The sequence below is a fragment of the Hyperoodon ampullatus genome, assembly GCF_949752795.1.
Source record: "Hyperoodon ampullatus genome assembly, chromosome: X".
NCBI lineage: Eukaryota > Metazoa > Chordata > Mammalia > Artiodactyla > Ziphiidae > Hyperoodon > Hyperoodon ampullatus.
The window spans coordinates 21594555-21618831 of NC_136913.1; the positions used below are offsets into that span (position 1 = coordinate 21594555).

Sequence of the window (24277 nt, forward strand, 5' to 3'; positions counted from 1 at the left end):
AAGGATGAATTGATGTTTGCTGGTGGTAGGAAGTCATTCCAGGTAGAGGAAATGGCATGATCAGCAGCACAGAGTCATAGAACATTGATTTTGGCAAGAAGTTCTTGTTCTCACAGAGTATAGAGAGGAATGCTAGTGGAAAGTTGATATTTTGAGATTTGAGAAAGAATGGAAGTGGATTGTGAAAAGAGTTGAATGCAATTCTAAGGAGTCTGGACTTTAGCTTGGAGGAAATGAGGTGTCCCTGAAAGATTTTAAGTTGAAGAGTGATTGCTCTGAAAAGTCAACTCCAGCTGCAGTGTGGAGGATGGAAGAGACTGCAGACAGGGAGACCAGTTAGAAGGCTATGGATAGATCCACTTGTCTTTCCCATATACCTCATAATATTTGTAGTACACAAAGAATGTAAGCAACATTAAGAGATCTAGGAATAAAGACGCAGACATAGAGAATGGACTTGAGGACACGGGGAGGGGGAAGGGTAAGCTGGGAGGAAGTGAGAGAGTGGCATGGACATATATACACTACCAAATGTAAAATAGATAGCTAGTGGGAAGCTGCTGCATAGCACAGGGAGATCAGCTCGGTGCTTTGTGACCACCTAGAGGGGTGGGATAAGGAGGGTGGGAGGGAGACGCAAGAGGGAAGAAATATGGGGACATATGTATAACGGATTCACTTTGTTATAAAGCAGAAACTAACACACCATTGTAAAGCAATTATACTCCAATAAAGATGGTAAAAAAAAAAAGAAAAAAAGTGTTACTCGTGACTCAAAACAACAAAAAAAGAGATCTATGAAACCTTCCTTTTTCAGGGGTTCTGGAATTAGCACAACAATTATAATGGCACTTGAGTCTCATCCAAACAGTGTAATAACATAGATTGTGACCTCAATGTTTAATTTATGTATTTCAGAGTACTTCATTGTGAGGAAAATGAGTCATTCCCCAAAGACATCTGTTACTGGTGTCCCAAAATCAGATAGTCCACGCTTGGGAAAAGGTCACAAAGTACATTTGTCAAATACTGTAAAGACAAAGGGAAAACAACAGTAAGTAGCCATCTTTCTCCTGGTATCATCTTCCACAACTGGACAGTTTCCGCATGTTATTTACCCAGCTAACATCAAACACTTCTTGTTTTGTAAATTAGAGGTTTTTTGTGTGTTTTAAAATTACTTGTGAATTGAATAATAATTATTATAATTATAGTATTTCATAATTGACAAAGCATGTTAACACACATCTCTTTGATCCTGACACAACCCTGTGATGCAGTCTTGTTATTACATTTTATAAGTGAGGAAGTAGCAACTGGAAGAAGGTAAGTGATTTGCAGAAGGTTAAACAGCTAATAAATGGCATCAGCTGGTATTCAAGGGTTTGTTTCCATACTTCAGGCCTTTTCTACTCTACATCTTGTAGTCTGCACTTTGCCAGTCAACAGTGGCATTATACAGGAGTACCCACCTCTCTCTGTAGCCCTGTGAGGGGTAATGATGGGGTTGGGGGGGCAGTTCTTGGAGAGTGAGATCCCTTTTATCTGCCAGTGCTGGGACATGATCTAAAGTAGAATAATGCTGTGACCTGACTGGGATGAGCCTGGTTCAAACAAAGATCAGAGAAGGGAGTTTCTTTTTCTAGGGCATGGTCATCTGCTCCCAGAAGAAAATTGGGCCTACTGTAACTTCAACTATTCTACATTCTATTTTCTTAGCACTTGAACTAGTTGGACAGTGTTTTTAAGAACCATAATGGAATCATTTTAGGTCATGGATGTTTTTAGAAAGCACATTTTTTGATGATAAAGTTTTAGCCAGGATTTTTTTAATCTCAAGGGAAATATTCTCAAGCATTTCATATCCTCATTCTGACTAGATTCTGCAGATGACCAGTTCTAATTACCACATCCAAATGTTCCTCATTAGGTCAGTCTTAGGGTGGAGGATGGGGAGATGCAAGAGGAGGAAGCATAAATCCAGAGTTCCCCAAGATTTTAGGAAAATGAAATTCATACTTCACAAATCTTAAGCTCTTTTTTTTCCTCTCAGAAATAATAAAGATATTTCAGCTCACACAATACAGAGAGCATGGTTATCTCATCTCGACAAATCAATGTTTCAACTCCTTAAGCGTACAATTTGTGCAGCGGTATGTATTTTGCTTTTTGTTTGCTCTGACAGATATAATTACTTATCAAGGTAAAAGGTGTGTTAAATAAAGAAAGAATATATAACCTTTTAAAATCTCTTCTATTTGAATCTAATACTATTGCATGGGGTTATGGGATTTCTTCTTTGGTTGACCCTAAATGAATATTTCTGGATTTACTTTTTTTTTTTTTTTTTTTTTGCGGTACGCGGGCCTCTCGCTGTTGTGGCCTCTCCCGTTGTGGAGCACAGGGTCCGGATGCGCAGGCTCAGTGGCCATGGCTCACGGGCCCAGCCGCTCCGCGGCATGTGAGATCTTCCTGGACCGGGGCACGAACCCACGTCCCCTGCATTGGCAGGTGGACTCTCAACCACTGCGCCACCAGGGAAGCCCTGGATTTACTTTTAACATGGGTAACTACTGTGTCTTTTTCTGAAACCAATATGATTTTTTTAAAATCTATTTCTTATTTGAAGATGTGAGACAGTGATCTTCTAGCACTAAAAATCTCTGAATTAAAAGTGCCTTTGGGGCTTCCCTGGTGGCGCAGTGGTTGAGAGTCCGCCTGCTGATGCAGGGGACGCGGGTTCGTGCCCCGGTCCGGGAAGATCCCACATGCCGCGGAGCGGCTGGACCCATGAGCCATGGCCGCTGGGCCTGCGCGTCCGGAGCCTGTGCTCTGCGATGGGAGAGGCCACAGCAGTGAGAGGCCCCCCTACCGCAAAAAAAAAAAAAAAAAAAAAAAGTGCCTTTGCCTTCCACCCAGCAATTTCACTTGTAGGAATCCATTCTACAATCTATGTACAGTTTCACTGCAGTATTGCTTGTAACAGCAAAGAAAGTAAACCCTATAATGTCCATCGATAGGATACTGGTTAAATAAATGTTGGTGCTTTCATACTGTTAAGACTTGCAGCCTTGCATATGATTCTGCAATAGAAAGATAGCTAAAATATCTCATTAGTGAAAAGGCAAGTGCAGAACATTATGAATAATATAGTCCTATTTGAATAAAAACAAAGAAACAAACAAAAAGGTGCACATCCCCCCACTCCCCAAAGAAACAACTCTGGCAACGCTGGTGGAGTATTAAGTCTTCTTTCATATAGTACTAAATATTCTCCTAATAAAATCACCTGTGATTACAGTAATCTATAATTAGTAATAGTAACATTAAGCGAATTTTAGCAGCTCTGAAAAAACTGATAAACTCTGAGAAATGTGTACACTTTTTCACCGTCTGACCCACAGACCCATTGCTTTATTTATTTTTTAAATTTACTTATTTAAAAAAAATTTTTTTCCCTCTTGTGTCTCCCTCCCTCCCACCCTCCCTATCCCACCCTTCCTATCCCACCCTTCTAGCTGGTCACAAACCACTGAGCTGATCTCCCTGTGCTATGCGACTGCTTCCCACTAGCGAGCTATTTTACATTTGGTAGTGTATATATGTCCAAATAAACACTACCACTCTCTCACTTTGTCCCAGCTTACCCTTCCCCCTCCCTGTGTCCTCAAGTCCATTCTCTAGTAGGTCTGCATCTTTAGTCCCGTCTTGCCCCTAGGTTCTTCATGACCATTTTCTTTTTTTTTTTTTTAGATTCCATATATAAGTGTTGGCATACGGTATTTGTTTTTCTCTTTCTGACTTACTTCACTCTGTATGACAGACTCTAGGTCCATCCACCTCACTACGAATAACTCAATTTTGTTCCTTTTTATGGCTGAGTAGTATTCCATTGTATATATGTGCCACATCTTCTTTATCCATTCATCTGTCGATGGACATTTAGGTTGCTTCTGTGTCCTGGCTATTGTAAATAGAGCTGCAATGAACATTGTGGTACATGACTCTTTTTGAATTATGGTTTTCTCAGGGTATACGCCCAGTAGTGGGATTGCTGGGTCGTATGGTAGTTCTATTTTTAGTTTTTTAAGGAACCTCCATACTATTCTCCATAGTGGCTGTACCAATTTACATTCCCACCAACAGTGCAAGAGGATTCTCTTTTCTCCCCACCCTCTCCAGCATTTATTGTTTGTAGATTTTTTGATGATGGCCATTCTGCCCTGTGTGAGATGATACCTCATTGCAGTTTTGATTTGCATTTCTCTAATGATTAATGATGTTGAGCATTCTTTCATGTGTTTGTTGGCAATCTGTAAATCTTCTTTGGAGAAATGTCTATTTAGGTCTTCTGCCCATTTTTGGATTGGGTTGTTTGCTTTTTTGATATTGAGCTGCATGAGCTGCTTGTAAATTTTGGAGATTAATCCTTTGTCAGTTGCTTCATTTGCAAATATTTTCTCCCATTCTGAGGGTTGTCTTTTCGTCTTGTTTATGATTTCCTTTGCTGTGCAAAAGCTTTTAAGTTTCATTAGGTCCCATTTGTTTATTTTTGTTTTTATTTCCATCTCTCTAGGAGGTGGGTCAAAAAGGATCTTGCTGTGATTTATGTCATGGAGTGTTCTGCCTGTGTTTTCCTCTGAGAGTTTGATGGTGTCTGGCCTTACATTTAGGTCTTTAATCCATTTTGAGTTTATTTTTGTGTATGGTGTTAGGGAGTGTTCTAATTTCATTCTTTACATGTAGCTGTCCAGTTTTCCCAGCACCACTTATTGAAGAGGCTCTCTTTTCTCCATTGTATATTCTTGCCTCCTTTGTCAAAGATAAGGTGACCATATGTGTGTGGGTTTATCTCTGGGCTTTCTATCCTGTTCCATTGATCTATATTTCTGTTTTTGTGCCAGTACCATACTGTCTTGATTACTGTAGCTTTGTAGTTTAGCCTGAAGTCAGGGAGCCTGATTCCTCCAGCTCCGTTTTTCTGGTGTACTGTCACTTTGCCATGCCCCCTCTGTTATTTTCAATAGATTGTGTCTGGGCAGGGTACCACATTCCATTTATAGCACCATCATCTATTTCAGGAACATCATGTGACACATGAAATTTTGAAGAAAGTGAGCCCTTTAGAAGCTGAGCTTGTTAAAGATCCTTGCATGAAGTGTAAAGTTAGATTCAGGTAATGTTTTTATGCTGATTTATTTCAAGCAGTACTTCATTAATGTGAAGGAATCTTAGAAATTTATTTTCTTAAGTCCTCATATGCAATTACAAAGTAAATGTGTTGTTCTTATTTACATTTATTATGTGAAGAAACTGAGGCATGACTCTTGGGCCAAAAGTTGCCTTAAGAGTAGCTCTCATCTCTCATGATGTGTTCAGTCTGACCCACATATGAGAATAACTATGAGCACACATGCCAAAGCGTGGCTCTTTCATACTCTGTGATCCATTTCATTACCAGTTCTTTTTATGCTTTGGTATAGCCTTTACCCTGCATGCAAAAAGCTATGTGAATGATCTTAAGTGCAAGGAGGAGAAGTAACAGCTCCAAACCTGATGCCAAATTACTAATTTTGGTCTTTATTTCAGATTTAGTGGCGAAACATTTCCACCTTTCATTGTGTTTAAAATTTTTCTTCATACTGAAGGCCTTGGTTACAAGTATTTCAGTGGAAAAAAATTATTAAAGCTGTCAAGTGAGGTGATGTTTCATGATGTAGAGTTTGTGTTAATTTAGCTTCTTAACATCTATGCGGTATCTGAATTGCATTCAAAGTGTACAGACTATGTTATTTCACCATTAAACAGCCCACCAGGCAGGTAGTATTTTTTTAAGCATCATGTTTCAAAGTGTCTCTGTTTATTAGCTAAAAAAATATTTGGAATGAATTTCTTATATAAGGCCCTAAAAAATACCCATCAGTTTTCTTTGTATGAAAATTTTTGTTTGTTAATAATGAATTACAGTGGCCTATTGGTCAGGGCTTTTTAATTATGCAGAACATTTGATGCAATTTTGTTTTAATGGTATTTTATCATTGTTTCTTTGATTCTGGTAGCATGTTTAGAAAAAGTGTGCTAGAGTATTGAAAAGGAACTTTTAAAATGTTTATCCTTTTTTACATGAGTTCTCATACTTTTAACTTTCATGAATATTCATCATAATTGTGTCTACAGCATAGGACTCACCTGAGGATCTTATTAAAATGCAGTTTTTGATTCAGTAAATCTGGGACGGGTCCTGAGATTCTGCATTTCTACCCAGCTCCCAGAAGCTGCCACTGCTGCTGATCCATGTACCACATTTTTAATAGTGAGGATCTACAGCATAGGTTTTATTCCTTTGACCCTTATATATGACTACAGTTGAGAAAAATGTGTACATTCTCATATTTAGCCTTTTATAAACCACTTATCAAAGGTTGTTTTCTTGTAGCCTTCTGGAAATATCTTACATGAAAAGTATGACCCACCTGAAATCATCAGTAATGGCATATATTCAGGATAGAGAACCACACAGCCTGGCAGTTTCTGACCAGATCCAGCACGTGCAGCATTTATTCTCTGAAGAATATTAGAAAAGGAAAAGAGACTGCTTTTCTATGTCTTCTCAGGCAATATCAGAGAAAATTTAGCTTGGTTTCAGAAATGTATCAAAAGGACTAGTGGTTTCATGTGGAATATGGTGTTTCAGAAACATTAATATTTGTTCATTTATATAGAATGACTTCAAATGGGAAAGTAGATGTTTATTCTCCATTCCAGAGATAAATTCATGCCACATTTATCTACAGAATAAGCTTATAGTTGTCCCTATGTCATCAACTGTTGTCACCAACTGTTGCTTTTCTGAGGTTATATAATGGGGCTTTTTTAGGAACTGAAATTTTCCCAAGACAGCTCCTGGCAGACCCTGCTATGCCCAGGCTGGAGCAAATGAGAACCTTAGAGGCCATGACTGGAAAGCACTGTGTATTTATCACAATTCATTAAAATGCTGTATAATAACTTAAATTTTATTTTAATTACAAAGTAGCTGTTAAAAAAAGGAAATAGCACAGAGATTTTTTTTAAAAGGAAAATATGCCTTTATGCCTTTCTTCTTTGTGCTGCAACTTTCATTCAACTTGGGTGATCCCTGTTAATAGTTTGTTGTGTATCCTTCATATTTTTCCATAAAAATACACATATTATTGCACATATTTTTCCATAAAAATATTTTTTTATTTAAATATATTTTAAAATTTTTCATTCTTATTTTTAAAATGTGATTATACTATTCAGCTTGAGTTTTTCACTAAACATTATAAGGGGTTTTAAATGATCAGAACATACCCAACTTGGAGAGAACAGTTTAGGATTCCTTTTTCCTTTAGTTCAGGTTGAAAGCAAACTCTGGCAATACTTGAATTCATAGTTAATAGAAAGCCTGTAGAGATGGAAATTTTCTCACTTTAAGTTCACTCAACTTTTTTGCTCTTTGAATGTAGACACTGTGTCTTTAGCAAACTGATACAACTTTACTAAGTTTATTTATTTCTCCATGTGAAAGAAATAGGTCAGTTGTAGTCCATTCAGATGTTTAATCTAAGTTCATTTATGAAGGAGGGGAGTTTCACCAATTCTTTTTGGTTCCATCTTTTCCCTCGTTCTTATATCCAATTCTAGTTTCATTTCCTTATCATTTTCCAACAGCATTTCTCATGTACTTACAAACACACACACACAAAAGCAAAAACAAGTGAAAGGATGTAGAATAGCCTGAACAACTTTGGAGAAGAAGAACGAAATTAGACTATTTACACTACCTGCTTCCAAGACTTAAATGCTATAGTAGAGGGCAGACAGCAGAAGCAAGAAGAACTACAATCCTGCAGCCTGTGGAACAAAAACCACATTCACAGAAAGATAGACAAGATGAAAAGGCAGAGGGCTATGTACCAGATGAAGGAACAAGATAAAACCCCAGAAAAACAACTAAATGAAACACAGATAGGCAATCTTCCAGAAAAAGAATTCAGAATAATGGTAGTGAAGATGATCCAGGACCTACGAAAAAGAATGGAGGCAAAGATCAAGAAGATGCAAGAAATGTTTAACAAAGATCTAGAATTAAAGAACAAACAACCAGAGATGAACAATACAATAACTGAAATGAAAACTACACTAGAAGGAATCAATAGCAGAATAACTGAGGCAGAAGAACGGATAAGTGACCTGGAAGACAGAATGGTGGAATTCACTGCTGCAGAACAGAATAAAGAAAAAAGAATGAAAAGAAATTAAAACAGTCTAAGAGACCTCTGGGACAACATTAAACAGAACAACATTCGCATTATAGGGGTCCCAGAAGGAGAAGAGAGAGAGAAAGGACCTGAGAAAATATTTGAAGAGATTATAGTTGAAAACTTCCCTAACATGGGAAAAGAAATAGCCACCCAAGTCCAGGAAGCGCAGAGTCCCATACAGGATAAACACAAGGAGAAACACGCTGAGACGCATAGTAATCAAATTGGCAAAAATTAAAGACAAAGAAAAATTATTGAAAGCAGCAAGGGAAAAATGACAAATAACATACAAGGGAACTCCCATAAGGTTAACAGCTGATTTCTCAGCAGAAACTCTACAAGCCAGAAGGGAGTGGCATGATATACTTAAAGTGATGAAAGGGAAGAACCTACAACCAAGATTACTCTACCCGGCAAGGATCTCATTCAGATTTGATGAAGAAATCAAAAGCTTTACAGACAAGCAAAAGCTAAGAGAATTCAGCACCACCAAAACAGCTCTACAACAAACGCTAAAGGAACTTCTCTAAGTGGGAAACACAAGAGAGGAAAAGGACCTACAAAAACAAACCCATAACAATTAAGAAAATGGTCATAGGAACATACATATCGATAATTACCTTAAACGTGAATGCATTAAATACTCCAACCAAAAGACACAGGCTTGCTGAATGGATACAAAAACAAGACCCATATATATGCTGTCTACAAGAGACCCACTTCAGACCTAGGGACACATACAGACTGAAAGTGAGGGGATGGAAAAAGATATTCCATGCAAATGGAAATCCAAAGAAAGCTGGAGTAGCAACACTCCTATCAGATAAAATAGACTTTAAAATAAAGACTGCTACAAGAGATAAGGAGGGACACTACATAATGATCAAGGGATCACTCCAAGAAGAAGATATAACAATTATATATGCACCCAACATAGGAACACCTCAATACATAAGGCAACTGCTAACAGCTATAAAACAGGAAATCAACAGTAACACAATAACAGTAGGGGGCTTTAACACCTCACTTACACCAATGGACAAATCATCCAAAATGAAAATTAATAAGGAAACACAAGCTTTAAATGATACAATAAACCAGATAGATTTAATTGATATTTATAGGACATTCCATCCAAAAACAGCAGATTACTCTTTCTTCTCGTGGAACATTCCCCAGGATAGATCACATCTTGGATCACAAATCAAGCCTCAGTGAATTTAAGAAAATTGAAATCATATCAAGCATATTTTCTGACCAAAACGCTATGAGATTAGAAATCAATTACAGGGAAAAGAACGTAGAAAACACAAACACATGGAGGCTAAATAATATGTTACTAAATAACCAAGAGATCACTGAAGAAATCAAAGAGGAAGTCACAAAATACCTAGAGACCAATGACAATGAAAACACGAGGATCCAAAACCCATGGGATGCAGCAAAAGCAGTTCTAAGAAGGAAGTTTACAGCTATACAAGCCTACCTCAAGAAACAAGAAAAATCTCAAATAAACAATCTAACCTTACACCTAAAGGAACTAGAGAAAGAAGAACAAACAAAACCCAGAGTTAGCAGAAGGAAAGAAATCATAATGATCAGAGCAGAAATAAATGAAATAGAAACAAAGAAAACAACAGCAAAGATCAATAAAACTAAAAGCTGGTTCTTTGAGAAGATAAACAAAATTGATAAACCTTTAGCCAGACTCATTAAGAAAAAGAGGGAGAGGACTCAAATCAATAAAATTAGAAATGAAAAAGGAGAAGTTACAACAGACACCGCAGAAATACAAAGCATCCTAAGAGACTACTACAAGCAACTCTATGCCAATAAAATGGACAACCTAGAAGAAATGGACAAATTCTGAGACAGGTATAACCTTCCAAGACTGAACCAAGAAGAAATAGAAAATATGAACTGACCAATCACAAGTAATGAAATTGAAACTGTGATTAAAAATCTTCCAACAAACAAAAGTCCAGGACCAGTTGGCTTCACAGGTGAATTCTATCAAACATTTAGAGAAGAGCTAACACCACTCCTTCTCAAACTCTTCCAAAAAATTGCAGAGGAAGGAACACTCTCAAACTCATTCTATGAGGCCACCATCACCCTGATACCAAACCAGACAAAGATACTACAAAAAAAGAAAACTACAGGCCAATATCACTGATGAATATAGGTGCAAAAATCCTCAACAAAATACTAGCAGACAGAATCCAACAACACATTAAAAGGATCATACACCATGATCAAGTGGGATTTATCCCAGGGATGCAAGGATTCTTCAATATACGCAAATCAATTAATGTGATACACCATATTAACAAACTGAAGAAGAAAAACCATATGATCATCTCAATAGATGCAGAAAAAGCTTTTGACAAAATTCAACACCCATTTATGATAAAAACTCTCCAGAAAGTGGGCATAGAGGGAACCTACCTCAACATAATAAAGGCCATATATGACAAACCCACAGCAAACATCATTCTCAATGGTGAAAGACTAAAAGCATTTCCTCTAAGATCAGGAACAAGACAAGGATGTCCACTCTCACCACTATTATTCAACATAGTTTTGGAAGTCCTAGCCACGGCAATCAGAGAAGAAAAAGAAATAAACGGAATACAAATTGGAAAAGAAGAAGAAAACTGTCACTGTTTGCAGATGACATGATACTGTACATAGAGAATCCTAAAGATGCCACCAGAAAACTACTAGAGCTAATCAATGAATTTGGTAAAGTTGCAGGATACAAAATTAATGCACAGAAATCCCTTGCATACACTAATGATGAAAAATCTAAAAGTGAAACTAAGAAAACACTCCCATTTACCATTGCAACAAAAAGAATAAAATACCTAGGAATAAACCTACCTAGAGAGACAAAAGACCTGTATGCCGAAAACTATAAGACACTGATGAAAGAAATTAAAGATGATACCAACAGATGGAGAGATATATACCATGTTCTTGGATTGGAAGAATCAATATTGTGAAAATGGCTATACTACCCAAAGCAATCTATAGATTCAATGCAATCCCTATCAAATTACCAATGGCATTTTTTGCAGAACTAGATCAAAGAATCTTAAAATTTGTATGGAGACACAAAAGACCCTGAATAGCCAAAGCAGTCTTGAGGGAAAAAAAACGGAGGTGGAGGAATCAGACTCCCTGACTTCAGACTATACTACAAAGCTACAGTAATCAAGACAATATTGTACTGGCACAGAAACAGAAATATAGATCAATGGAACAGGATAGAAAGCCCAGAGATAAACCCACGCACAGATGGTCGCCTTATCTTTGATAAAGGAGGCAAGAATATACAATGGAGAAAAGGCAGCCTCTTCAATAAGACAGCTACATGTAAAAGAATGAAATTAGAACACTCCCTAACACCATACACAAAAATAAACTCAAAATGGATTAGAGACCTAAATTTAAGACCGGGCACTATAAAACTCTTAGAGGAAAACACAGGAAGAACACTCTTTGACATAAATCACAGCAAGATATTTTTTGATCCACCTCCTACAGTAATGGAAATAAAAACAAAAATAAACAAATGGGACCCAATGAAACTTCAAAGCTTTTGCACAGCAAAGGAAACCATAAACAAGATGAAAAGACAACCCTCAGAATGGGAGAAAATATTTGCAAATGAGTCAATGGACAAAGGATTAATCTGCAAAATATATAAACAGCTCATGCAGCTCAGTCTTATAAAAATAAAAAACCCAATCCCAAAATGGGCAGAAGACCTAAATAGACATTTCTCCAAAGAAGACATACAGATGGCCGAGAAGCACATGAAAAGCTGCTCAACATCACTAATTATTAGAGAAATGCAAATCAAAACTACAATGAGGTATCACCTCACACCAGTTAGAATGGGCATCATCAGAAAATATACAAACAATAAATACTGGAGAGGGTGTGGAGAAAAGGGAACCCTCTTGCACTGTTGGTAGGAATGTAAATGGATACAGCCACTATGGAGAACAGTATGGAGGTTCCTTAAAAAACTAAAAATAGAATTACCATATGACCCAACAATCACACTACTGGGCATATACCCAGAGAAAACCATAATTCAAAAAGACACATGCACCCCAATGTTCATTGCAGCACTATTTACAATAGTCAGGTCATGGAAGCAACCTAAGTGCCCATCGACAGACGAATGGATAAAGATGTGGTACATATATACAATGGAATATTACTCAGCCATAAAAAGGAACGAAATTGGGTCATTTGTAGAGACGTGGATGCATGTAGAGACTGTCATACAGAGTGAGATAAGTCTGAAAGAGAAAAACAAATATTGTATATTAATGCATATATGTGGAACCTAGAAAATGGTACAGATGAACTGGTTTGCAGAGCAGAAATTGAGAAACAGAAGTAGAGAAAAAACGTATGGACACCAAGGGGGGAAAGCGGCTAGGGGTGGGGGTGGTGGGATGAACTGGGAGATTGGGATTGACATGGATACACTAATGTGTATAAAGTTGATGACTAATAAGAAAAAAATACATAAAAGTTGAGTGGAAATATAGAGGAAAAAAAAACGCTATAGTAATCCCAACAGTGTAGTGATGGCAAAAAGGCAAACATGTAGATCAATGAAATAGAACAGACAGTTCAGAAATAGACCCACACATATATGATCAGTTGCTCTTCATCAAAGGTGTGAAGGCAGTTTAAATGGTGCTAGAACAATTGGATAGACATGTGTATAAAAAAGAGATCTCAATTCAGTTACCTACTTTGATGATCTATTTTCAGAGCTATGCTTATTTAAAGAGGGTTGTCACTACCGTAGTCCACCAACTATATTTAGAATATCCTAAAGCCTTGCTACTCAAAGTGTGGTCTGCAAAGATAAAAAAAAATTTTTTTAAACAAAAATTTTTTTAAATAAATAAAAAATAAAATAAACAAAGTGTGGTCTGCAGACCTGCAGCAATGGCATCCCCTGGAGCTTATTAGAAATGCAGGCTCTCAGGCCCCACCTCACACCCACTAAATTAGCCTATGCATTTTAACCAGACCCCCAGATGATCCTAGGCACATTATAGTCTGACAAGCACTGTCCTAAAGGTGCCCTCCCCCATGACCTGGACACCTCTGGGTAATTGACAATTCTTAAACATTAACATCCAGTAATTGTTATTTTAAATTGAAGATCCCTGTTCTTTTTGAGGATTGGGCATTTATGGAAAAAGGAAAAACATTATTAGTAATAGCTGCCCTTATTGAGCACTACCAAATATGATGTTAAACATTTAATGTGCATTATCATTTATTTCTCATAAACTCTAGAATGTAGATTCTGTTATTGTCTCCATTTTAAAAAGACTAAAGAACTTGCCTAAGGTCTCACAACTACAAAGTGAAGGAACTGACACCAAGACCCAGTGAGCCTGACTCCAGAGCCCATGCTCTTAACTACTTCTGTGTCAGGAACCCTGCTAAATACATTCTCTTATATGGCCCCCTGATAACTTTGATGAGGTACATGTCATTCCCATTTTGCCTGTGTGGAAGCTGGAACTTGGAGAGGCTCGTCCGGGCCAGAACTGAGACTTCACTTCTCCATATTTCCGCTTGATAAGCCTAACCGTAGATCTTGCCCAGCAGGTAGCCGCAGGGCTGTGGGGGAGTGATGCTAGCTATCAGGCGGGGAGTCAAATTTAGAGATGCCCGCCTCTGACCCTTTGAGTCGCCCACCAAGAATGGAACCTTCCTCTTGAATCCTAGTCTGATTGGCTGCTCACCTGGAATCGTTGCCTAGTTTTCACCCTTCCCTTTCTCCTGGGGCTGGGCTCTTTATTCCCATCCCTTCCTATCCAGAAGGACTTTCCTGAATCTGGCCATACACGGCCAACGTCTGAGAAAGAACATCTTGACCACTGGAGGGCAAACTTTTTTCAAACCCCTGTCACAAGTGGGCAACAAGCCTGCCCTGTGCTTCCAGGAGTGGGGTTTTTTTGGCTGAGAGACTGGGATGGGCTTGACACACCTGAGCCACACAGCTGAGGCACTGTATGAATAAGGAAACTGGGGCTTGGAGAGATTGGTGGTGGTGGCTGAGTGGAGTAGAACTGACAAGAAATACCTTTTCTAAGTAACTTGAGCTCGGAAAATATAGTTATATCTAAAGAAATTCTCAAGGCAGAAATTATATGGTTTTCAGACCTGTTCAGCGTACAACTATTTGCTTTTACCTTTAGTGTCACTGTGGGGATGGTTAATTAGAACCCACAGGAAATAAATTGCAAGAAAGCATAATGGAGATACGTGCCAATACTGCCTTTTCTTTAGATGCATGGTGTTTAAAGAAACTAATGAAACGGAAAGCCAAAATGATCTGCCTAAAGGAAGGTTCCATCACATTTTTAGTAAACTGTTTCTGGCCCTTCGATTTAGTGCATTAGGAATCAAACTACAACCATTTGAATATTTTCTTTCACTTTCCCTATGTGTCTGTGTTCTAAGCTTTGGAATTTAAATAAAGAAATAAATAGGAAATATTCTGGATAACAAAAGTGAGAACTGGAATAAGAAGTACATTAAGGCTTGCTATTATTTTGCGTGTTAAGTAAAAACAGAGATTCTGAGTTTTAGTCCTGTCTCAACCACTATTCTATAGTTTTATATCAGCATTAAAATACAGAGTTCCCATACTTTCACAGTATCACATTCTGAGATACAAAGGAAAAAAGAAACTGATCTGGAATCAAATGATACTTGAATTTTCCTCTACGCCAGACTCCCTTCACATAAGCATAACCTTTGTGGCCAGAAGCACAGATATGTAATATAAATATGTATTAGAATAGTCAGCACATACTTACGGGGGTGGGAAGGAGGGTGGGGAAGCACTTAATTCTCTATTCACAGTCGATGTATGTAGCTTTTAGCACAAGGATAGGTATACGTGGAAGGGTATGGTGCAAATACAGCCAGACTGGATGCGAGCCTCCATGTTTTCTGTGATTCTTCTGTCTCTGCCCTCTCAGGTGCTTTCCTTGAGTAGAAAATGTTGACATTTGTGAGAGGAAAAAAAACCTTTGTTTGCTACTCTTTTGCTACTTACTGAGAAAGGCCTAAAGGAGAGGGAGGTCTCAGCCCTCTGAAACGTACATGTTTCCATTTGAGGGCGAGATATTAACAACCACATAAAAGAGAGCTGGCCCCAGTACCTTTCATTGCGGTTCCTAGGGCAACCTGTTTAATAACCAGATAAGCTTTCTCTGCATTGACAGCATGAATCACGTTAGCGGTTTGTTTTGTTTTTTAAAGGAAAATAATGTCCTCTGAGGACTGTGGACTCCACTACTCCTCTAGCTACATTTTAAAACTATTTAGATATGGTTATGGAAACAAATTTTAAGTGGTTTAAAAATCTATATATCTATATAATCTTTTCTTTGTAAATACAGTCTTTTTATTGAATAGCAAGCTACTAGAAGAAAGGAACAATATTTGATGTATTTGTCTCAAAAAATACCTAAAGTGTGTGCTGATAGTTATTGCTATTATACTACTATTTTAAAAGTATTTTTTTGCCTCTTTGTAGGCTGTGGTTGATGCTTGTAAAATAATGGGCAAAAAGAAATTTTATCATCAAATTATGGAAGATGAACGTCTTTTCCAGAAGTTCAAAATAACTGATGAAATAGATATTGTCACCCTGAAAGATTACATGCAAGTAAGGAATTTATATTTGGGTATTGAAAACAAACAACAAAATAAGCCTTGTGACCCTATCCTCCAGGAAGAAAGAATCATGTATCAGTTTACTGTGGTGAAATACACACAATATAAAATGTACCATTTTAAAGTGTACAATTCAGTGGCATTAAGTACCTTCACAGTGTTGTGCAAACATCACCACCGTCTAGTTTAAGAAACTTTTTGTCACCCCGAAGGAAACCTCACATCCATTAAGCAGTCACTCCCCATTCCTCTGTCACTCCAGCCCCTATCAGCCACTAATCTGCTTTCTGTCTCTCTGAATTTGCCTGTTCTGGATGTTTCCTATTAATGGAATCATATAATATGTGGCTTTTTGTGTCTGGGGAGTGATAGTTAAGGAAAGTAGGGGTTTTTTCAGGGGTGATGGAAACGTTTTGGAATTAGTAGTGATAGATATTGTGAATTTACTAAAAAAAAAAACCACTGAATTTTATACTTTAAAATGGTAAATTTTATATTATGTGAATTTTATCTCAATAAAAAAAATCGATAATAAATACATGGTGCTAAAAAGAGTACATGACGGGGATTTGACCTAGTAGGGAAGGGGTCTATTATTGTTTCGATGCTTTCTGCTACAAGGAACAGAATATCCCCAACCACAAGAGGCTTGAACAATAAAGGACATTGTCCCATGTTAGGGACAGGTGCATCCTGGGATAGCTAGTGTCGCAGCTCAAGGATATCAGGGTTGTTGGTCAGCTTCTCTACAGTCCTCTCAGCTTCCTTCACATAGTAACAAGATGACTATCACATTCTCAACTACGTTCAAAGGCAGGAAGAAGAGGACTCAGCATCTTTTTCTCTAAATCTCAAGAAGAAAAATCTTTCCCAGAAGCCCCTAACAGACTTCCTCTCAGGTCCCATTGGTCAGAACTGGATCACATGCTCCCCCTAAACCAATCACTGTAAAGGGAAATGGGATCGTTTCCCATGATTGACTTAGAACAATCATGGTTCATGTGCTGGGGCCTTCCTTCCCGGAGCATATGTCTGTTCCATATGTGAAAAAAAAATCAGGGCTTCATAAGTAAGGGAGAAGAGGGAAATGGGTGATAGGCAGGCAATCAACAATGTGTCACAGCCTCGGTCTGCGGCTGAATGGGTGGTGCACCCCAGGCAAAGGCTCTGTGGCAGGACAAACTGCAGGGCATGAAAGCAGTTTTGTGGGCCTGGAGAAAGGAGAGCACGGAAGGTGTGGTATGCAGTCAGGCTAGAGGGCTGGTAAGAGATCATGATGAAGGGCTTTTTTTTTTTGCGGTACGCGGGCCTCTCACTGCTGTGACCTGTCCCGCTGCGGAGCACAGGCTCTGGACGCGCAGGCCCAACGGCCATGGCTCACGGGCCCAGCCGCTCTGCGGCACGTGGGATCCTCCCGGACCGGGGCACGAACCCGTGTCCCCTGCATTGGCAGGCAGACTCTCAACCACTGCACCACCAGGGAAGCCCGATGCAGGGCTTTTGACCATAGTAAGGTGTTTATTTTTTTCCTTGATTCTGTGTGCAATGAGAAGCTGGTGCAGTGTTTTGGGAAATGCGGTGACCTAATCTAATATGTGAAGAGATCCATCTGGCTGCAATGTATTATAGATAAGGGATTAGAAGACAGCAAGAGCCTCCTAGTTTGGAGGTTCCGGCAATATTTTAGGAGAGATGGTGGTAACTTGGTTTAGGGCTGTGAGGCTGGAGATGCAAGAGATAACTAGAGAGTAAAAGCAGCGGGCCTTGGGGACAGAGAGGTAAGCTAAAGGAAGGTGTCCAACATGGCTTCTAGGTTTCTGGTTTGCATAACTGGTTGGACAGCAGTGCTGAATCAGGGAACTTAAACTAGATACCTGAATAGTAATAATAGCAAATGCTGGTGTAATAACAACTCCTTTTATTCTCATAACAACCCTAAGAAGCAGGTACTATTATTACCCCTGTTTTTATAAGTTCTAAAGAAACAAGGGATCCCAAAATTCTAGCTCATAATAATAATAATAATAATAATAATAATAATAATAATAATAATAATAATATATGGCCTTAACTGTTCACCCAGTTGCTTGCATGTGAAACATGAAATTAATGCGGTGCTTTAGAGACTCCCAATTGTGTTATCTTTCTTTTAGAGCCTTAACCTAGAAGATTCGTGGACTGAACCAGGAAATAAGTAGAGCTTGGGGATGTCAGCTCTCTTTGCTAAGGATATGGGTGGCATACTTCCAGATTGTCCCTATGCCAAGGATTGGTGTCATAGAAAGAAGTTCCCAGATAGACATATTGGAAGAGAGAGATCTGATGATTGCTGACATTTATTGAGCTCTTTATGGACACAGCATTGTTTTTAGCTCTTTAAATGCATATTATCTCCTTTAATCTTCAAGTTTGTAAATTATGTGACCTTTAAGAGATGAGAAAAATGGAGCTTAATGAGATTTTTAAAAACTTACTCAAGGTCGTGTAGCTAATAGGTGCAGAGCAGATCATTGACAGTTCTGAGATGTTTACCCATTTTACCATTCCACTGTCAGGAAATAAAATATACAGGCAGTCCTCACTTTGCATGGTAGTGCAGGGCCATAAAAAGGACTGTGCAAGCTGAAACCATGCAAAGCAAACTTAATCATCAATGGGAAAAATCATGATTGTTCCGTGCCTTTAAAAAATCTTATCAAAACATTAAAAACTCTCTTACTCTCTGTTATAAATATATAGGAAAATGGAAAAAAGCAAAACATTTATTTAGTACACTATAATTTAAAACATTAGAAACATTCAGAATTTAAAATGTTTTATTTCTTTGTAAAAAGCATATCAACTGTGAATATACTAGAAACTATTGAATTATATACTTTAAATGGGTGAATTATATGAGATGTGAATCTCAATAAATCTGTAAAAAAAAATCGTTTTATCAAGAGTAGTTTAAACAGTGCTTACCTTCTTGTTCTCATATAATTTACAATAGGAGTGAGCATCTTCTCTATGCCCTGGCAAATTGTCATACTCCTTTCTAAGTTTGGATCACCCACCAACATTTTATCCTTTGTACTTTTATTGGCCACACCACGCAGCTTGCAGGATCTTAGTTCCCTCACCAAGGATCAAACCCAGGGCCCTGGGAGTAAGGGCACCGAGTCATAACCATCGGACTGCCAAGGAATTCCCTATCCTTTGTACTTTAAATGTTACGAAATGTTTCAGAGCTCCTTTAATATGAAGTTTCTTTTTTGCCAACATTACTTCCTCTGAGAAAACTTTACCCTTTTCAGCAGTGCCATTTTCCCCATTTATGTTGATAAGTTCACCTTCACCAAATTCCTCTAGCAGCCTCGCTGCAGTGTCTTGAATGATGGCAGTGTCAGCATCCCCATGGTCACCGATTTCTTCTAGAACTCTATTTACATTTGATTTGAATTTCACTTCCAGCTTTACCACTTTTTGTTTCTTTGTTTGACCTTTCCCTCTTTTGATTATCTTTATTTGTAAAATGTCACATGGGTTCATCACTGGGAGACAAAGAGGTAACACAATTACACACTTTGCTGTCTGTGTGAGTGAACTAAAAAGCAGATCTACAGTGACCAATCACTGACACACTTCAAAAGAACTGACGTGATTTGTCATCTATCACCATGCACATCTGTTATTTATGTAGTAATCTATGGACTGAAGAGCTAGCAGCAGAGTTTGTACTTTATGCATTTAACTCAGTTATACTGTGGTAACTGAAATTTGAACTGTGTTATTGAAGGACTGAGCTTATTTGACTGAATGGTGGTGATTGATTGAAATTCATGCATGCCTAAATGATACAAAGGGAGCAGTGCCTGTATGTGTGTGAGTGTGAGAGCACAAGAGGGAGAGAGAGTGTACGTGTGTTATACCCTAAATGCCAGGATTGTAGCTCCTCCTGCCCTATTCCTATCTCTTAAATGAACATTTATAAGGTTGAATTCATTATATATATTTACATTTTTAAATTCCTAATTTGATATTTTAAATTAAAAAAAAAAGAGGGCTTCCCTGGTGGCACAGTGGTTGAGAGTCCGCCTGCCGATGCAGGGGACGCGGGTTCGTGCCCCGGTCTGGGAGGATCCCGCATGCCACGGAGCGGCTGGTCCCGTGAGCCATGGCCGCTGAGCCTGCGTGTCCGGAGCCTGTGCTCCGCAGCGGGAGAGGCCACAGCAGTGAGAGGCCCGCGTACCGCAAAAAAAAAAAAAAAAAGAAAAGAAAAGTGGGATTTCTACAAATACTCCAAATGAAAATAGTGAAATTTGCCACTTAGCACCAGAGGTGAACTCATTATTTCTAAAAAGGTTTGTGCAAATGTCCTTTCAATGCAAGCATGTCATGAACAAGCATTGCCAGGTATGTAGATCACATAGCTATTTTCAATTTTCAGGCCCATCCTGAGTTTAATTTATCTGAGTTATATTTGCCTTAAAGATTTAGTGTTTATGCATTAAATAAATATTTAATGAGCGTGGTACTATGTGCATGATACTGTGTGACAAGGATCCTGCCTTGTCACAGTAGGGGAGCTAAAACATACACAGATAGCTAGAACATCAAGTAGTAATGAGTCATAGAAGAGAGATACCAATACAGTTCAGAGACGGGATCAAGGAATGCTTTTGCATGAAGTAACATTTGAGTGGCTCCTTGGGAAATGTGTCTAAAAACATTCGAGAACACCACAGCCAATCATGCTTAGTTGTTTTTTCCATATAGTATTCCAGTCTTCTGGATGAGATCCCTGCATCTTCTGGTGGCAGAAATAACTACTGGCGAAGATTAAATCTCGAAAACATTCCCAGGACAATGATAATGTATGACATAGTTGATTATGCAGAGTCTGGAATAATCTCAAACCGTCTAAAAAAATAAATGAAGTATCTATTACAAAGACCAAAAACAGAAGAGATGCGTCAGCACCAGCTACGGATTGTTTCTCAAGTTAGGTAAAAAGTGATCCTTCACTGGGGTTACAATACTAGGGGCATTTCTGGAAATGTTCACATTCTGCCAAATAGCTCACGAAAAATAATAACAGAGCATATGGGGAAAAAGGGGTTGGGGCAGATTGCTCAAGACTTATGCAACTTTGCAAACAGAGCACTAACAAAAAGGACAATTGGTACCTGGGAAGATACCTTGTACCACCAGACAGGCCGCCACAGCAAATATAAAAAATGCACAATAGAGTGAAAATGCTGGTGACTTTCATTAGAGCAGGTAGTGGGCACCGAGACAGTGCAGATGGAAGTGGAGCCCTGGGCCAATGTGATGGCCTTTTAAGTGGACATGAGAGGCAGTGTGACCTGCCAAGAACCATGAACGGCTCAAGGCAGGGAATAGGGAAGAGGGCAGTAAGGGTGGATTGTGTGTGTGTGCGGGGGAGTGCCTCTCTGGGGAGAGAGCCCTAGGTGCTGGTGCTCATTCTTGTTTTCATGAATGCAGCCAAAAGGGCCCCCTTTGCCCATGCTGCACAGAGGAGAGCTTTTTCCTTTTCCGCTGAAGGTTATAATTCTAGTCTTGATATTCTGGCTCCCTTTGCAGAGGATAAATTGCATATAAATTACAGTGACATTATTCCCTTCTTTACCAATAACATGTGCGCCACTTCACATTATAAAAGAACATGTTGTAGCAAAATAGACTGTATTATGATTTGAAACAACATGGACAGACTATGACTGCACCAGTTATCTTCCTTTTTTCTTTCCATTACCAAGTCTCACCTAGCCCATCTTATTTACCAATTAAGCTTTTTTTCTTAAGAAAAAGAAAGAGATAATAAGACTGAAGAGGACCTGTTGGTAGTCTATTTTCACACAGTCATATCTGAAATGAAAAATACTCCTTTAGTACATGAAAAGACACTGGTGACCCACTGTCAGGCAAACACACTGGTTGTTTTTTTTTTCAGGAGTAGAGATGAGTGGGTGCTGACCCAATAACATAATTTAGCCCATTTATTTTATGATCAAGGCTATACATTTGCCAGGCAGATGGCCCAGTGTAGGGCGCAGTCTGTCATCATGAAATAGATTTTCTCTAACTCATCTGTCTAAGCACTGAATATGGAACTTAACTCTGTTACCACCAAGGTCAAATAAATGATGTAATTTTCTCTGCCACCATATATAACTGTAGGCTCCCTGCTATTTAGACTCATGCTACTGATTATCCTAGAATGAGTCACTTAAAGAACCAAATAAGTAGCCAAATTCTAAATCAACTGAAGAGGGAAAAGTACTTTCTTAAAGGCTCCTTTGAAGGCAGTTCAAAGTTTGGGATCTCCCAGAAGCAAACCCTGAGATAAGTATTTGAGTATGAGTAGTTTATTTGGGAAGTGATCCCAGGAACCACTGATGAGAGGGGTAGAGAAGTGAAATAGGGAAGAGCAGGCAGCCAAAACAGTGTATGTTAGCAAGCAGGTTGTCACTGTGGGTAACTGGAGCTTAATCTCTCCTGGGAATGTCCTAGCCAGTGTAGAACACACAACTCAAGTTATCCCACAGAGGGGAAGGGAGTTGGGATATTTATACACCAACACCCATCAGTCACTGGTTAAGGGTAGCTTAGGAGGGGAGGTATTAATTCTGGGGCCCTTTCCCTGCACACGGGCTCTTGTTTTCATAAGAAAGCTCTCAGGCTAAGTGAGGCCAGTGTGCACTATGGCCAAGGGGACTATGAGCATGGCACCAACTGTGTCTGGTCCCAGCACTGATAAAAACAACTTGTTTCAGCCATTATGAAATTTAATACTTTTTGGTGTTAGTATATAGTATATCTTTTAAAAAGATTCAAATGGCTACTACACGGTATTTTCCAGGAAGACTGATTTTCAATTGATATAACATTTTATAATTTTCATTATCATTGTTGTAAACATCATCTGTATACCTTCATAAGTGGCAAAGAACTATGCTATGTAACTCAAGCAGAAATGATAACTTTGGCCTAAAAACTTACGTGCAGTATTGTTCCAGTCACTGAGGTTTAGGATATATTTACCAGAGGATGCTTTAATAAAATTTGGAACTTGCTTAAATTTAAAATTTTATTTTGTGCAATTTTTCTGTCTATACTACAAATATTTTCTAGGTGCCCTTCATCCTTATCAAGTCTTCAAACTTTATATCGGCCCTACCAACAGCGAAGTCAAATTAAATATCTGGGTCGTCGATCCGAGCAAGCTCAAATGAAAGTTGAAAAAATGAAAAAAGCTTATAAGATGGCTAAAGAAAAAATTGTTTCTGCGGGGACTGTAAGTTTAACTTGTACTGAATTCATTGTTTTGGACAATATTCAAACTGTAAGTAATTCTACTTCCTTAAGTAGAATTTTCCTAATCTACAAGTTCAAGGATGAAACACATACATTTGGTATATACCTTGGATAGTATAAAGCTACATTCCTCTTGGTAACGCATATTTTAAAAATTCTTAAACAATATGAGTAGCTATTCTGATAAATACCAGCCATTTTGACTCTACATGAGCATGAGTTGGCAAAAACCCTATTGTTTCTGTATATTGGCACTGCTGATTCAGCACATCGCTAATGGTGCTTTTCTCAAAGTGGAAGTCATTTCTATTTACACTTATTAAGAGCTGTAGTGTGGAAAGTTGGCTTCAGTATACTACATTGCAGGAATATTTACAATGAACATGTATTCATGTTTTACTTTGAAATTTAAAAAAAATTTGCTATATATATTTTTGACATGAGGCTAAGTGTGAACCGTCAAATATAAAAAACATAAAATAGTAAAAACCAAATATAAAACACTTTCCGCTTTTAATTTATAATTCTACCTAGGAACCAAAAATGGACACACCAGGTACAAAGCAAAAAGAGACGATGGTCTTCTCCACCCCATTCTTTGACATTGTAAAAGTTAATGAACTCGTGTCAGATGACGAATTGGAAAAAGAGGAAAAGGAATTATTTGCCTGGTGTCAAGACTTGTATATTAATAATTCTCCATCATGTTAAAGCACAGCTAACTGACAGAAAACCAGGTTATTCAACAATCTGCTTGTCTGTCTATAAATGATGAGTATGTGCTCTAAAGGAAAACAAAATATAAACAAGCCCACAGTATGCTCTCTTAACCAAATGTGTGACAGATTTTAAAGCCCTTTTTGTATTACCATAGGTACAAGTATTTTTTACTAACAGAATTTTAATCTAAATAAATTAAATTGAATCAACTA

General features: G+C 38.3%; 1 protein-coding gene across 1 annotated transcript; it reads left to right on the forward strand.

Annotated features, from left to right (window-relative positions):
• Positions 1-938: 938 nt before the first annotated feature.
• LOC307069143 (uncharacterized protein CXorf58) lies at positions 939-24056 on the forward strand (the record flags this gene model as incomplete). Its single annotated transcript, XM_079727304.1, is given in 9 exon segments — positions 939-1054; positions 2054-2153; positions 5082-5176; positions 5590-5701; positions 15886-16017; positions 20784-20936; positions 20940-21013; positions 23163-23325; positions 23880-24056. Coding segments are annotated over 9 exon segments (1122 nt in total).
• Positions 24057-24277: the final 221 nt, after the last annotated feature.